Raw genomic sequence first — 12,156 nt, forward strand, 5'->3', positions numbered from 1 at the left:
AATATTTTGTTAAGTGATCCTTGTTATGAAGAAAGGAATGCAACTGATGAGGATTGTACAAATGATAGAGTTTAGAGGGTATACACCAATGGCAAGGACTGAAACATGCAGGCTAGTGGGTTCCTTAGCAAGTGCAAGAGGTTGGTCTATGCACAAGATGCACATTTGGATATGTTGTGTATATGCAAGCTACAACATCAAGTATGATTCTCATATGCTTGCATATATACGACCTACTAGTAATTGGTAGCAATGTTGCAGGTATCTGCATAGACAAGGGCGGACACATCTATCATATTTATTCAACGGAATAAAAACGGATATCATCTCAATTTCCAATCATTAAATTTTTAAGATGTTGTCTTTTTCGATGTATCAAAATTGCAAATATATTTTTAAAAATCTATTTTTTTCTTATAATTTTATAAATGAAATTCAGTAACGAAAAGTACATTAAAAAAAAAAAAAAAGACTAACCAAAGACATATTGGAGTATAATAGGTGGCAAAACTGTTTATTTAGACTTAGAAATATGAGATTTATAGTGACCCACATATATAGAGAAGGGAATGCTTGTGCTGATAGCCTTGCAAACCTAGGTCTCTCTTTCACTTCTTTTAATTTATTTTGGTCAGATATTATCCCTGATTTCATTAGGGGAGAGTACATCAGGAATAAGTTGGGTATGCCCAATTTCAGATTTAACACCTATTGAAAAGGTTTTGGTTTGGTCCCTCTTTTCTTTCTTGTACTCTTTTTTCGTTTTATATATTGAAGTGATGCTATTTGCATCTGTTTATAAAAAAAAAAAAAAAAAAAAAAAGAGTATAATAGACATCTATAGTGAGAAATAAATAAGAACAACGATTCGCGAAAAAAATCTCCCGCGAGATTTCTTTTCTGAATTCTCAGCATCTTACTTCAGTATAAATAAACATAGCAATGGGTATCAATAATCTTCTTTCTACAATCTTTCTCTTCTTTATATCTAGTGTTTCAATTTCAACTTCAACGCACCTTCTTTCAAGGTAAATATTAATTTCTAATTCATCCATTCTTAATCAAGATACTGTGATACATTCGTTTTTATTTCTTTTTCTTTTGAGTTGGCATTAATTGTTTCTGTTTTTTACTCTGTTAATCTTTTTCTATTCTTTGATTTCATGCATAGTATAATTGAAAAACCAGAATGTTAATGTATTTGTTTATTGGTTGTGCATTTCATGCATAATTAATCTTCTATTCTTTGATTTGATTTGATTTCATGCATTATTATAATGTCTTGTTGTTTTCTGTGTTGAATTCGCAGATCTTTTTGTGATTTCAAGTTTAAGGACTAATGGATAAGGAAAAGGTTCCTATTAGCATTGTGGTTATTGGTCATGTCGACTCCGGGAAGTCAACCACTACTGGTCATTTCATCCACAAACTTGGATGTATTCACAAGAGTGTCATCGAGAGTCTTGAGAAAGAAGCTGCTGAGATGATCAAGCGTTCATTCAAGTATGCTTGGGTGCTTGACAAGCTCAAGACTGAGCGTGAAAGAGGTATCACAATTGACAGTTCTTTGTCGAAGTTTGAGACAAACAAGTACAGCTGCACTGTCATTGATGCCTCCGGACACAGGGATTTCATTAAGAACATGATCACCGGGACGTCCCAAGCTGATTGTGCTGTTCTCATCATTGATTCCACTACTCGTGGTTTTGAAGCCGGTATTTCAAAGGATGGTCAGACTCGTGAACATGCTCTTCTTGCCTTCACTCTTGGTGTGAATCAAATGATCTGTTGCTGCAACAAGGTATTTCTATTTTCAGCCCCTGTTAAGTTTTATTTGTTGCACAATGATCTGACCGGGTGAAAAATGAATTCATGTCACGATGGGATGGACTATTGTCAAAACCGGATGAGAAAATTATTATTCTTGCTGCTACGAACATGCCATTTGACCTTGATGAAGCAGTTATAAGACGGTTTCAGCGAAGGTAGAACCACATGTTTGTCATGAATCATGTTCATCTGTTGCTTCTGCCCGATTGCAATCATTTGAACAAGGACCAGCATTTATTATGTTCATCATCTTCATTGATTTGTTAGGTCCTCACAAGAAACAAAATAGTTTCTGATAAAAATCAATTTCATTAAATTTTGTTTTAAGTAAAGGTCTAAAATTTAACCTTTTAAAATATGATTAAATTGTCTACCAGATTGAGTCTACCTTTAGATAAATAAACCTTGTGCAGTTAACTGTGCAAGAATAACAAGTCTGGAAACTCACCAGAAGTTTCTGGGTTCAAATTCTGGAATAACAACTCTTTAATTTTGAGCACTGAAAGAAGCATCTCTTAGGTCTACCATTGCATGGTTTGGTTTCATGATATGATGCAGACTATTGTTTTTGAGATATGTGACTGACATTTCTGTTCATGGCAATCTTGAGCAGGATCATGGTTGGTCTTCCTTCTGCTGAAAACAGGGAAACAATCTTGAAAACTCTTATAGCTAAGGATAAACATGAAGATTTAGACTTCAAAGAGCTTTCAACTATGACAGAATTAAGGATACAGTGGAAGTGATCTTAAGGTTCATTTATTTACCTATTTCTGGTTTGTGGTGATAACCTATTGACATTGATTTATGTAAAGAGAACTTGTGCATGACTGCAGCATATCGCCCCCTTAAGGAGCTAATACAACAGGAGAAAGAAAAAGAAATGGTAGCTATTTAAGTACTTCTAATATATTAACTGTTATGTTAAAATGGTCTTTTTTCTGCAAAGCTAAGTAAAGTACATTTTTTTTTTTCTTCAGAAAAAGGTAGAAGAAGTTGAAATCTTAGATGATGCTTCCAATGCTACCGATGAAGATAAAGTAGATCAAGTAATTGCCCTCAGACCTTTAAACATGTGTTGGAATTTAGAAAAGAAATTATGCAGACTTATGAGTTCTGAAAACTGAAACACACACATTTCATTCCTTCTAACAACCTTTAAATACAAGAAATTCATAATCAGAAATAAACAAAAAAAAACTGCCTATAAATTTGTAACTGACAAACATAAATTTGTAACCTCCCATAATTCCTATAGTTAAAATCATAACAGTCATAACCATAGGAATACTACAATAAACTCTAATAATAGGTTCTGATCCATATTCTCAACACTCCTCCTTGGATCAGAAGCTATTGACACCAAGCTTCTGTCTCAAGTTCTCAAATCTTCCTTTTGAAAGAGTCTTTGTAAAGATGTCTGCCAATTGGTCTTCTGTCTTGCGATATTGTAACAAGACTTCTCCTTCCTTTTGGACTTCTCTAAGAAAGTAGAGCTTAATATTGAAGTGCTTAGTCTTCCCATGAAAGACAGAATTGTTAGAGATTGCAATTGCTGCTTGATTATCTACAAACACCTTAGTTGGTCCTCCTTGAGCCATCTGTAAATCAACTAGAATTTTTCTCAGCCACAAAGCTTGATTAACAGCTGCAGCAGCAGCAATGAATTCCGCTTCTGCAGTTGACTGTGCTACAATATCTTGTTTCTTTGAAGACCAAGAAAACATTCTAGAACCAAGTGTAAAACAATAACCTGATGTGCTTTTCATATCATCCAATGATCCTCCCCAATCACTGTCAGAAAATCCATGAAAATTAAATTCTTGATTGTAATTGAACCATACTCCATAATCAAGAGTACATTTGATATATCTAAGCACACGTTTAGCAGCTTGAAGAAGCACTTCTTTTGCACAATGAATGAATCTTGAGAGAATGCTCACAGCATGCATAATGTCAGGTCTTGTTGCTGTAAGGTACATGAGGCAGCCAATAAGACTTCTAAAATCAGTCTCATCAACCTTTTCTGCACCATCTTCCTTGCCTAGCTTCAATTTAAGAACCATTGGAGTATCCACATGCTTACAGTTCTCCATCTGAAACTTCTTCAAAATCTCTTTTGCATATTTCTTCTGACTGATAAAGATTCCTTTTTCATTTTGTTTGACTTCCATTCCGAGAAAAAATGTCATTTCTCCACAATCAGTCATTTCAAAGACCTTCATCATATCTTGCTTAAACTCTTCAACAAACACATTATTGCTTCCTGTAACCAAAAGATCATCCACACACACAGAAACAATTAAAATATCAGAACTCAAGCACTTCACATAAAGAGTTGACTCACTGAGGCTCTTTGTAAAGCCAATAGTCAGCAAGTACTTATCAATTCGGCTATACCAGGCCCTTGGAGCCTGATTTAAACCATACAAGGCCTTTTTCAGCAAATAAACCTTGTCTTCCTGCCCTTTAACTTCAAATCCTTCTGGTTGGTCAACGTATATCTCCTCTTGCAAATAACCGTTGAGAAAAGCAGATTTCACATCTAGTTGAAACACCTTCCAACCCTTTTGTGCTGCCAAAGCAAGGGCCAATCTGATTGTATCAAGCCGAGCCACTGGTGCAAATGTTTCGGAAAAATCAACTCCAAATACTTGAGCGTAACCCTTCACTACAAGTCTGGCCTTGTGCTTATTAATGGATCCATCTGCATTGAGTTTGGTTCTAAACACCCACTTTACACCAATAACATTTTTGTGTTGGGGTTTAGAAACCAATTCCCATGTTTTGTTCTTCTCAATCATGTAAAGCTCCTCCTGCATTGCAACAATCCACTTTGGATCCTTTTTCGCTTCTGCAAAATTTTCAGGCTCTAACACAACAACATTACACTTTTCATAAATGTCAGAAAGCAATCTAGATCCTCTAACAGGTGGATCATCTATATGTTCATCTTTCATTAAAGATAAATCAGAAAATTGATTCTGATTATCTTTCTCCCAACTCCATAGTTTTTCTTCAGCAAAATGAACATCTTTACTTATTAGAATCTTACCAGTTTGTGGTTGAAAGACTCTATAAGCCTTTGAAGTCATGCTATAGCCAATAAAGATTCCTACCTCTGACTTTTTATCTAACTTGTCTCTTTTCACCTTTGGCACATAGGTAAAACAAATACATCCAAAAACTTTAAGATTTTGAACAAAAGGTTTATGACCATACCATACTTCAAAAGGAGTTTTTCCTTGAACAGCCTTTGTAGGAAGCCTATTTAATAGAAACACGGCTGTGTTAGCAGCTTCAGCCCAGAATTTCTTTGGAAGGCCTTTTTCATGCATCATACATCTAGCCATCTCCATTATTGTTCTATTCTTCCTCTCGACTACTCCATTTTGCTGTGGAGTGTAAGGAGTAGTAAGCTGGTGTTCAATTCTCGCCTCTTCACAAAAAGAATTAAATTGATCTGATACACACTCCTTTCCGTTGTCAGACCTTATGACTTGAACTTTACAATCACATTGATTTTCAATCCAAGTCTTAAACCTCCAAAAAACTTCTGCAACTTCAGACTTAAATCTCAAGAAATAAATCCAGCACATTCTAGTAAAATCATCAATAAAGGCAATGTAATATCGACTTCCCCTTAAAGATATTTCAGGTTGTGGTCCTCCGAGGTCTGTATGAATCAGCTGCAATTTTTGTGATGCTCTCCAATTTGATTGAGGAAATGGTAGCCTGAATTGCTTCCCGTATTGGCATGCACTACGGCTACTGACATAGTCTTCTAATGATGGCAAGCCTTCCACAATATTATGTTTTTTAACATACAGCAGTGCAGCATGGTTGAAATGTCCCAATCGTTTATGCCAAAGCTCAGTAGCACTGATTGGACTTGAAACGGCAGCTTGCACCTCTTCCATAAGATCTAAAGAGAAGCTTTTTCCCTTCATTTTGACCTTAAACAGATCATGCCCGTTTGCATCTTGAATTAAACACATTTTATCTTCAAACAACACTTTGTAACATTTTTCAAGTAATTGCCCAACACTCAACAGATTTTGATGAATATCTGGTACATAAAGCACATCAGTAATGATTTTAGTACCTGAGCAGCTTTCAATTGCAATTGTGCCCTTTCCTTTAACTGAAATGCACTCTCCATTGCCGATTTTGACTTTTGAAATGGTTGTTTTATCCAACTCCTTGAACAACTCCTCATCATTGGTCATATGATGTGTACATCCACTATCAATTAGTCAACTTTCACCATGGTTGTTAGTGGAAAAACAAGTTCCTACAAATAATTGATCCTCATCATCTTGTTGATCAGCCACTTGAGCTTCAGATTGAGCCTGCCTTTTGTTCTTGCAAATTTTTGCAATGTGTCCAAGCTGGTTGCATTTGTTGCAGCGTATGTCAGGCCTCTTCCAGCATCTAAAGTGTGGATGATTTCTTTTTCCGCAATGCTGACATGCGGGATTATTTGTCTTCTCATCATCAGCTTTACTGCTCCATTTGTTGGAACTTTCTCCTTTCTCTGAGTTGTTCCATTGGCCCTTTTTCTTCTTTCCTTTGTGACTTTGATTGAGCTTTAGTTTAGCTTGCAATGCACCTTCAATTGTGCCTTCCTCCCTCATAAGTCTCCTTTGTTCTTGGGCTTGTAAAGCATACACCAATTCTGACAAAGTAATTGTTGACATATCTTTGGAATTTTCCAAAGAGGAAATGGTGGATTCAAACCTTTCAGGAACAGTTACAAGGTTTTTTTGGACAATCCTTATATCAGAAAACTCACCTCCTAGCAACCTCACGTTGTTGACAATGCTTAGAAGTTTGTCTGCATACTCTTTGATTGTTTCTGACTCCTTCATCCGCTGCATCTCAAACTCCCTGATCAAATTCAGCACTTGCATCCCTTTGACTTTCTCATTTCCTTCATACTCTTGTTTGAGAAAATCCCAAATTGCTTTTGCTGACTTCAGAGTCATGATTCTTGTGAAGATTGCTTCGGAAACAGCAGAAAATAGATAAGACCTTGCCTTCGATTTTCGCTGCTTTCTCTCCTTATGGTTTCTGATTTGTGCCAGCGTTGGATTGTCTGGCAATGGCTCAACCTCGTAATCATCCTCAACAGCCTCCCAAAGATCATGAGCATCAAGATAAGCCTCCATTCTGGTTGCCCATAGGTGATAATTCTCACCCTCAAAGATTGGCAATTTTATGGCTGAGTTATCAGAGTGCATTTTCAACTCTTTGGTAAGTGTTTGAGTGTTTAGTGGAACTCTCAACCTCACCAGGTCCCTCAAGAACAAGAATGCTTTGATACCACTGTTGGAATTTAGAAAAGAAATTAAGCAGACTTATGAGTTCTGAAAACTGAAACACACACATTTCATTCCTTCTAACAACCTTTAAATACAAGAAATTCATAATCAGAAATAAACAAAAAAAAACTGCCTATAAAGTTGTAACAGACAAACATAAATTTGTAACCTCCCATAATTCCTATAGTTAAAATCATAATAGTCATAACCATAGGAATACTACAATAAACTCTAATAATAGGTTCTGATCCATATTCTCAACAACATGGAAGACATTAGACAGGCAAAGAATAAGGTATTTTAGGCTTAAATTGTTCACTTCAGTTTCTGTAGTGTCAGGGCTTTTTTCTATTCGCTTATAGAAGCAGCTTATGACATGTTCATAAACTGTTTTCAGCTTATGTCCGTAATCTCTAAATGATAGCTTACGAAAATTGGTTATAGCTTATATGAAAGCAGTTTGACTTTATCTTATCTTTTGTTATAGAAATAGCTTATACATGAGCACTTATGCTATAAGAATTTAATTTAATTAAGTTGTTTATTCAAACAGAGGGCCTTAATACTTGATTTGGGTGCCTTATCTTGCACTCTTTCTATAAGATAGAAACTTCATTACTGTCAAGGAATTCTTAAAGGTGATTCTGGGATAGAAATTTGACATTTGGTAGCAAACGTTAGCGGTTACTTATGAGTATTCAAGCATTCACCTTCGTTAGAATTTCCATGAGTTTCAACTTTCAATTAACTCTACTTTCCATTTATATAAACGAATATTGCACCATGGTTTATTTCTTACCATGTGCCTATCATATTCATATTCTGTCTCTATCCATTGCTATCTGATGAGACACTTGTTCAATCCTCTTTTTTTGTTCTCAATGTAAATGATCAAATTACACATTCTATTGAGGAATTTAAGCTTAATTATTTAACAATGTCACACGCATGGAAGAATGAATACCTTGTCTTCTTCCAGCTTAATTTTTATGCATAGATATTGATAGATGCATGTGTAAATACAGGTAACTGCAAGTTTTGCTGCAGAAGGATCAACAATGAGCAGGTTGAAGGAGTGGAATGATTTGTATGGAGAAGGAGGTTCAAAGGAAGAAAGAGGAGAAGCTCAGTTATTTTTTCTTTAGATTGTGGAAAGCCAGTTTTTTTCTTTTGGTACAAAGGAGGATATTTTAACCAAGGCATTAATCATTTAGTAGAGATATTTGAAGTGCTAGATTTTTGAAGAAATCCAATGGGAATAGATTTATTAATCCCAGGGCAACATTAATCATGTTTGGGAGAATCTTGAGTTTGTGTTACAATGTGTGGAAGTATTCTATGATTGTTTGCTTTTTTTTTTTGATCTTGATTCCTTCTTCAGTTTTTACTTTTTATTCTACATTATATACTCTCTCCTATAAAAGGAGCACATTACCCATCTATCTTTGTTTATAATCTATATTTAGGAAAATGCTTAGTATAGTTAGTAGTATGAAAAGCAGTTTAACTACACACGCGAAGGGCTCCAAAGTGGAAAATTATTTCCCCTTGACCCATTTTTCTTTATTCCTCCTATATAATTTTGTTATATACTACAAGAAACAATGGCACACACAATTAGGGGCGTGTAAAAAATATGGATATATTAACCGACATGGATAATGGCCAGAAATTATTAGGGGCAATTGCTAATAATAAAGTTGATACTTAAATAAAATATTCAGGATAAATCAGTGGAACTTGATTCACAGGTCCACCATACTATCCATGACAACATTGATGATCTTCCTGCACCAGCTAAACCCATCCCATCATTGAATGAGGTATATATATTACAAATTATGAGAAGTTAAATACTTATTATATGCAGAAGGAAGTTCAAATGGATGTGCAGAAAGATGATCAATTTGTTTATAGTTTAAGGACCTGCCAAATAATTAAGCATAAAAATAACAATGCAAGAATACCCCTACCAATGGTACATTACCTAACCCTTGCCCTTATCACTTTGTAAAGCGGGAAGATGAAATCTGTACTGATGGAAAGGGCCACCAACTTTTCTATGCTTTAATTTCTTGTTGATGGCATTGTGTAGAAAAATCATGCAAGCAGCAAGCATGATTTCCATGCTTGTTCATCTCATGAATGTGTTTTTGCCTTTTACTTATATAGAAATAAAATAATACTCTTATGTTACAAAACAAATTAAAGATATTTGGCTTATGAAAATTATTTTGGTATGTACTATATACAAATATGAGCTGGTGGTAATTGCGTATTTTTTATGGATTTCATAGCACAAGTCTATGATTTTTTTTATGTTATTATGTTATTGATACAAACTAGTCGTAATTAAATTTTGTTGAAAAACCAGTTACACACATAAAGTGAGTTCTCCCCTCCCAATTCTAATAGAGAATTGAACTCCCAACCACTTGCTAAGATTTAGTTGCTGCAATATTATATAGATCCCTTAGTATGTGTTACATGTGTATGTTTGTTGATGTTTATAAACTCATTTGCTATCCAACTTAGGCTTTGTTTACGAGTTTGGGGGGAAGGTTTGGGAAAAAAGGAATAAGTAAGTGGAAGAAATAGAGGAAAATGGGAGAGGAGGGTTTTGGAGGTTAACTTTTCTTCATAATATAAAACCCTCCTCATTTGGAGGAACTAAAAAATTGTATTTGAGGAGAGTTTTGGGGGGTTTTGTAGGGTTAATAAGAATTCTTCAAATTTAATTTATGTTGTTATAATGTTTTTAAAATTAAAAATAAAGTAATCATATGCATTAATTTATCATTCTCTAAAAAACTACTCTTTTAAATTTTTTAAAAGATTTCTCTATTTTTCTTCATATTTTGCACCCCTCAAAACCTTTCCTTTCCTTTCCCTCCAAACTCCTAAACAAAACCTTAGAGGATATAATTAATTTGTCATTTGAATTAAATTAAAATTACAAGAGAGAAACCATTAACCATGTTTTGAGAAAGTTCCTTCTCACACTTTACCATTTTCCTTTGAGTTCTGCTATGACTGTGAGAAAGTTCCTTCTCTTCCAAACTCAATATGTTTGTTTCTATCTGTTACTGCTATAAAACAAACCAGCTATTCCAATTTCTGGATTCAAGAGAATTTCTTTATGAAAGTTCATATTCTTAATACTCTTATGCTTCAGCTTTATTTTCTTAACATTTTCCCAGAAGACAAACAAAATCATAGAATGGTCCGTATTAGAAATGTTACCGAGGCATAAGTTTGAACCTTTCCAAGGACTAAATTACCCCCTGCCAGGCTGCCACCATATGTTCCGTAGCTGAAAAAAATTCAGGTAAATACATTGAAGGAATATTTCAAAAACCATAATATCAAATCGGTGAGATCTCTAGTCATGATTCAATCGATTCAACTAGAGTCGAGTTAAATTAGATGGCAAAAAAAAAAGAATAAATAAAATCAAATATATTAAAAGGGTAAAAAGATAAAAAAAAATTGCAAATCATTAAAAATTAAAATTAGTTGAACCGGTGCAACCATCCGACAGTATAATCGAAATCCAATCAATCGACAAACTAGTTAGGTCAATTGTCCGATTTGTAAAACAATGATACTAAGATTTTTTATTTTTTTTTAAAAGTCAGTAGTTAACCTATATATACATTTTTTTTTTCTTCTAAGTAAGCTAATCTTCTTTTTTTTGGAAAAATTAAGTAAACTAACTCAAACGTGAATAAAAAACACAAGTGAAAGTTGTCTCCATTTTCAATATTTTTGGCTCTGTGCTTGACATCATCACAAAATGTACCTAGTTTCTTCGTCCCAATTAGGCCTACACAGTAAAAGGTCCATTGATTGCCTCTAAATGTGTATGCATATGTATGCTCCATTCCTCTGTCTCTTATTATTTTTTGGATAATTTACAAAAACAAAGAAATGGGGTCGACCATAGACATTATTTCATTTCAGTTCCATCCCATACTCAATAATGAATGTTTTTTCATACCAAAAAAATAATAATGGATGTTTTCAAAATTTAAAGCATACCCTTATATATATACCCCGACAGTACTATGGGACATATATATTCTCTATGAAAAAACTTTGCGATATATCTAAATGTAATATGCTTCAAAATATGTCATGTTGTGCCCATTAGGACCCTACCTAGCTTTTAATTTAATTGTATGGCTACAACATACGCTCCTTTTACTATATCTTGTCACGTAGGAATCTAACTCCTCCTCCAAGTAGAGCTGCTAATTTTTTTCATTATGTATGTAGCTAGATACCCTTTGTCTTTTTTGGCTTCACTCGTCATTTCAAAATGTAAATCTCAAACAAAGAACAAAAGATATTACATATAAAGAACTTAGAATAGAAAAAATAATACAAGGAAGGAAAATACTTGTATGTCACAATAATTTAAATACACCATTTTTCATACATATATCATTTAGTTATCTTAAAAATACATGGTTGTGAGCATGTAAGACTTTATCTATAAATAAATGAATGCATACATCCTTTTAGTCCTAGTTAATATGAAAATATATAGAGAAATGATATATGTATATCCATTTTGTGACAATTTTTTAACAATTTTCTCTTTCATATTCACATTATCCTCTTACTCTCTCTCTTCCTTTTTCTCTATATTATTTTTAACCAATAAAAGAGAGAGAAAAGAAGTTGTCATCAAAAATTATATGACATGGAGCAGTATTTTTCAAATACCTGATACCACTTCAAAATTTGAAGCATTGTTCTCTCTCTATCTGTGTGATACACATTAAATAATAATAATAAAATATGGAGCTGAAGTGTAGGAACGGGTCAGGAATGATGTAAGGACGAATCTGCAAAGTTTTGCGCAGCCAGCAGCAACTGAATCTAGTTCAACAGATGACCTCATGTGATCAATTAAAAATTTTAGTATTATTATTTGTTATACTATTATAATAATAATGTACAGAACGTTCATATTTCATAATGCACGATCCAAATC

General features: G+C 34.0%; 1 protein-coding gene across 2 annotated transcripts; it reads left to right on the top strand.

Moving 5' to 3' along the window:
• The first annotated feature begins 837 nt into the window (after positions 1-837).
• Positions 838-8,501, top strand: LOC11427871 (elongation factor 1-alpha). 2 transcript variants are annotated; one of them, XR_005643866.1, is made up of 6 exons: positions 838-1,028; positions 1,310-1,801; positions 2,444-2,583; positions 2,667-2,716; positions 2,811-2,879; positions 8,180-8,501. XR_005643866.1 is itself a non-coding variant. In XM_039829937.1 (3 exons), the coding sequence occupies exons 2-3, from the start codon at positions 1,340-1,342 to the stop codon at positions 2,468-2,470; spliced, it is 489 nt and encodes a 162-aa protein (XP_039685871.1). In that variant the 5' UTR covers positions 838-1,028; positions 1,310-1,339; the 3' UTR covers positions 2,471-2,584. The 2 variants fall into 2 exon arrangements, 1 of the variants encoding a protein (XP_039685871.1); XM_039829937.1 differs by lacking the exons at positions 2,667-2,716; positions 2,811-2,879; positions 8,180-8,501 and having other exon boundaries at positions 2,444-2,584.
• Positions 8,502-12,156: the final 3,655 nt, after the last annotated feature.

Source organism: Medicago truncatula, chromosome 1 (genome assembly GCF_003473485.1).
Source record: "Medicago truncatula cultivar Jemalong A17 chromosome 1, MtrunA17r5.0-ANR, whole genome shotgun sequence".
In the NCBI taxonomy this organism is placed as follows: Eukaryota; Viridiplantae; Streptophyta; class Magnoliopsida; order Fabales; family Fabaceae; genus Medicago; species Medicago truncatula.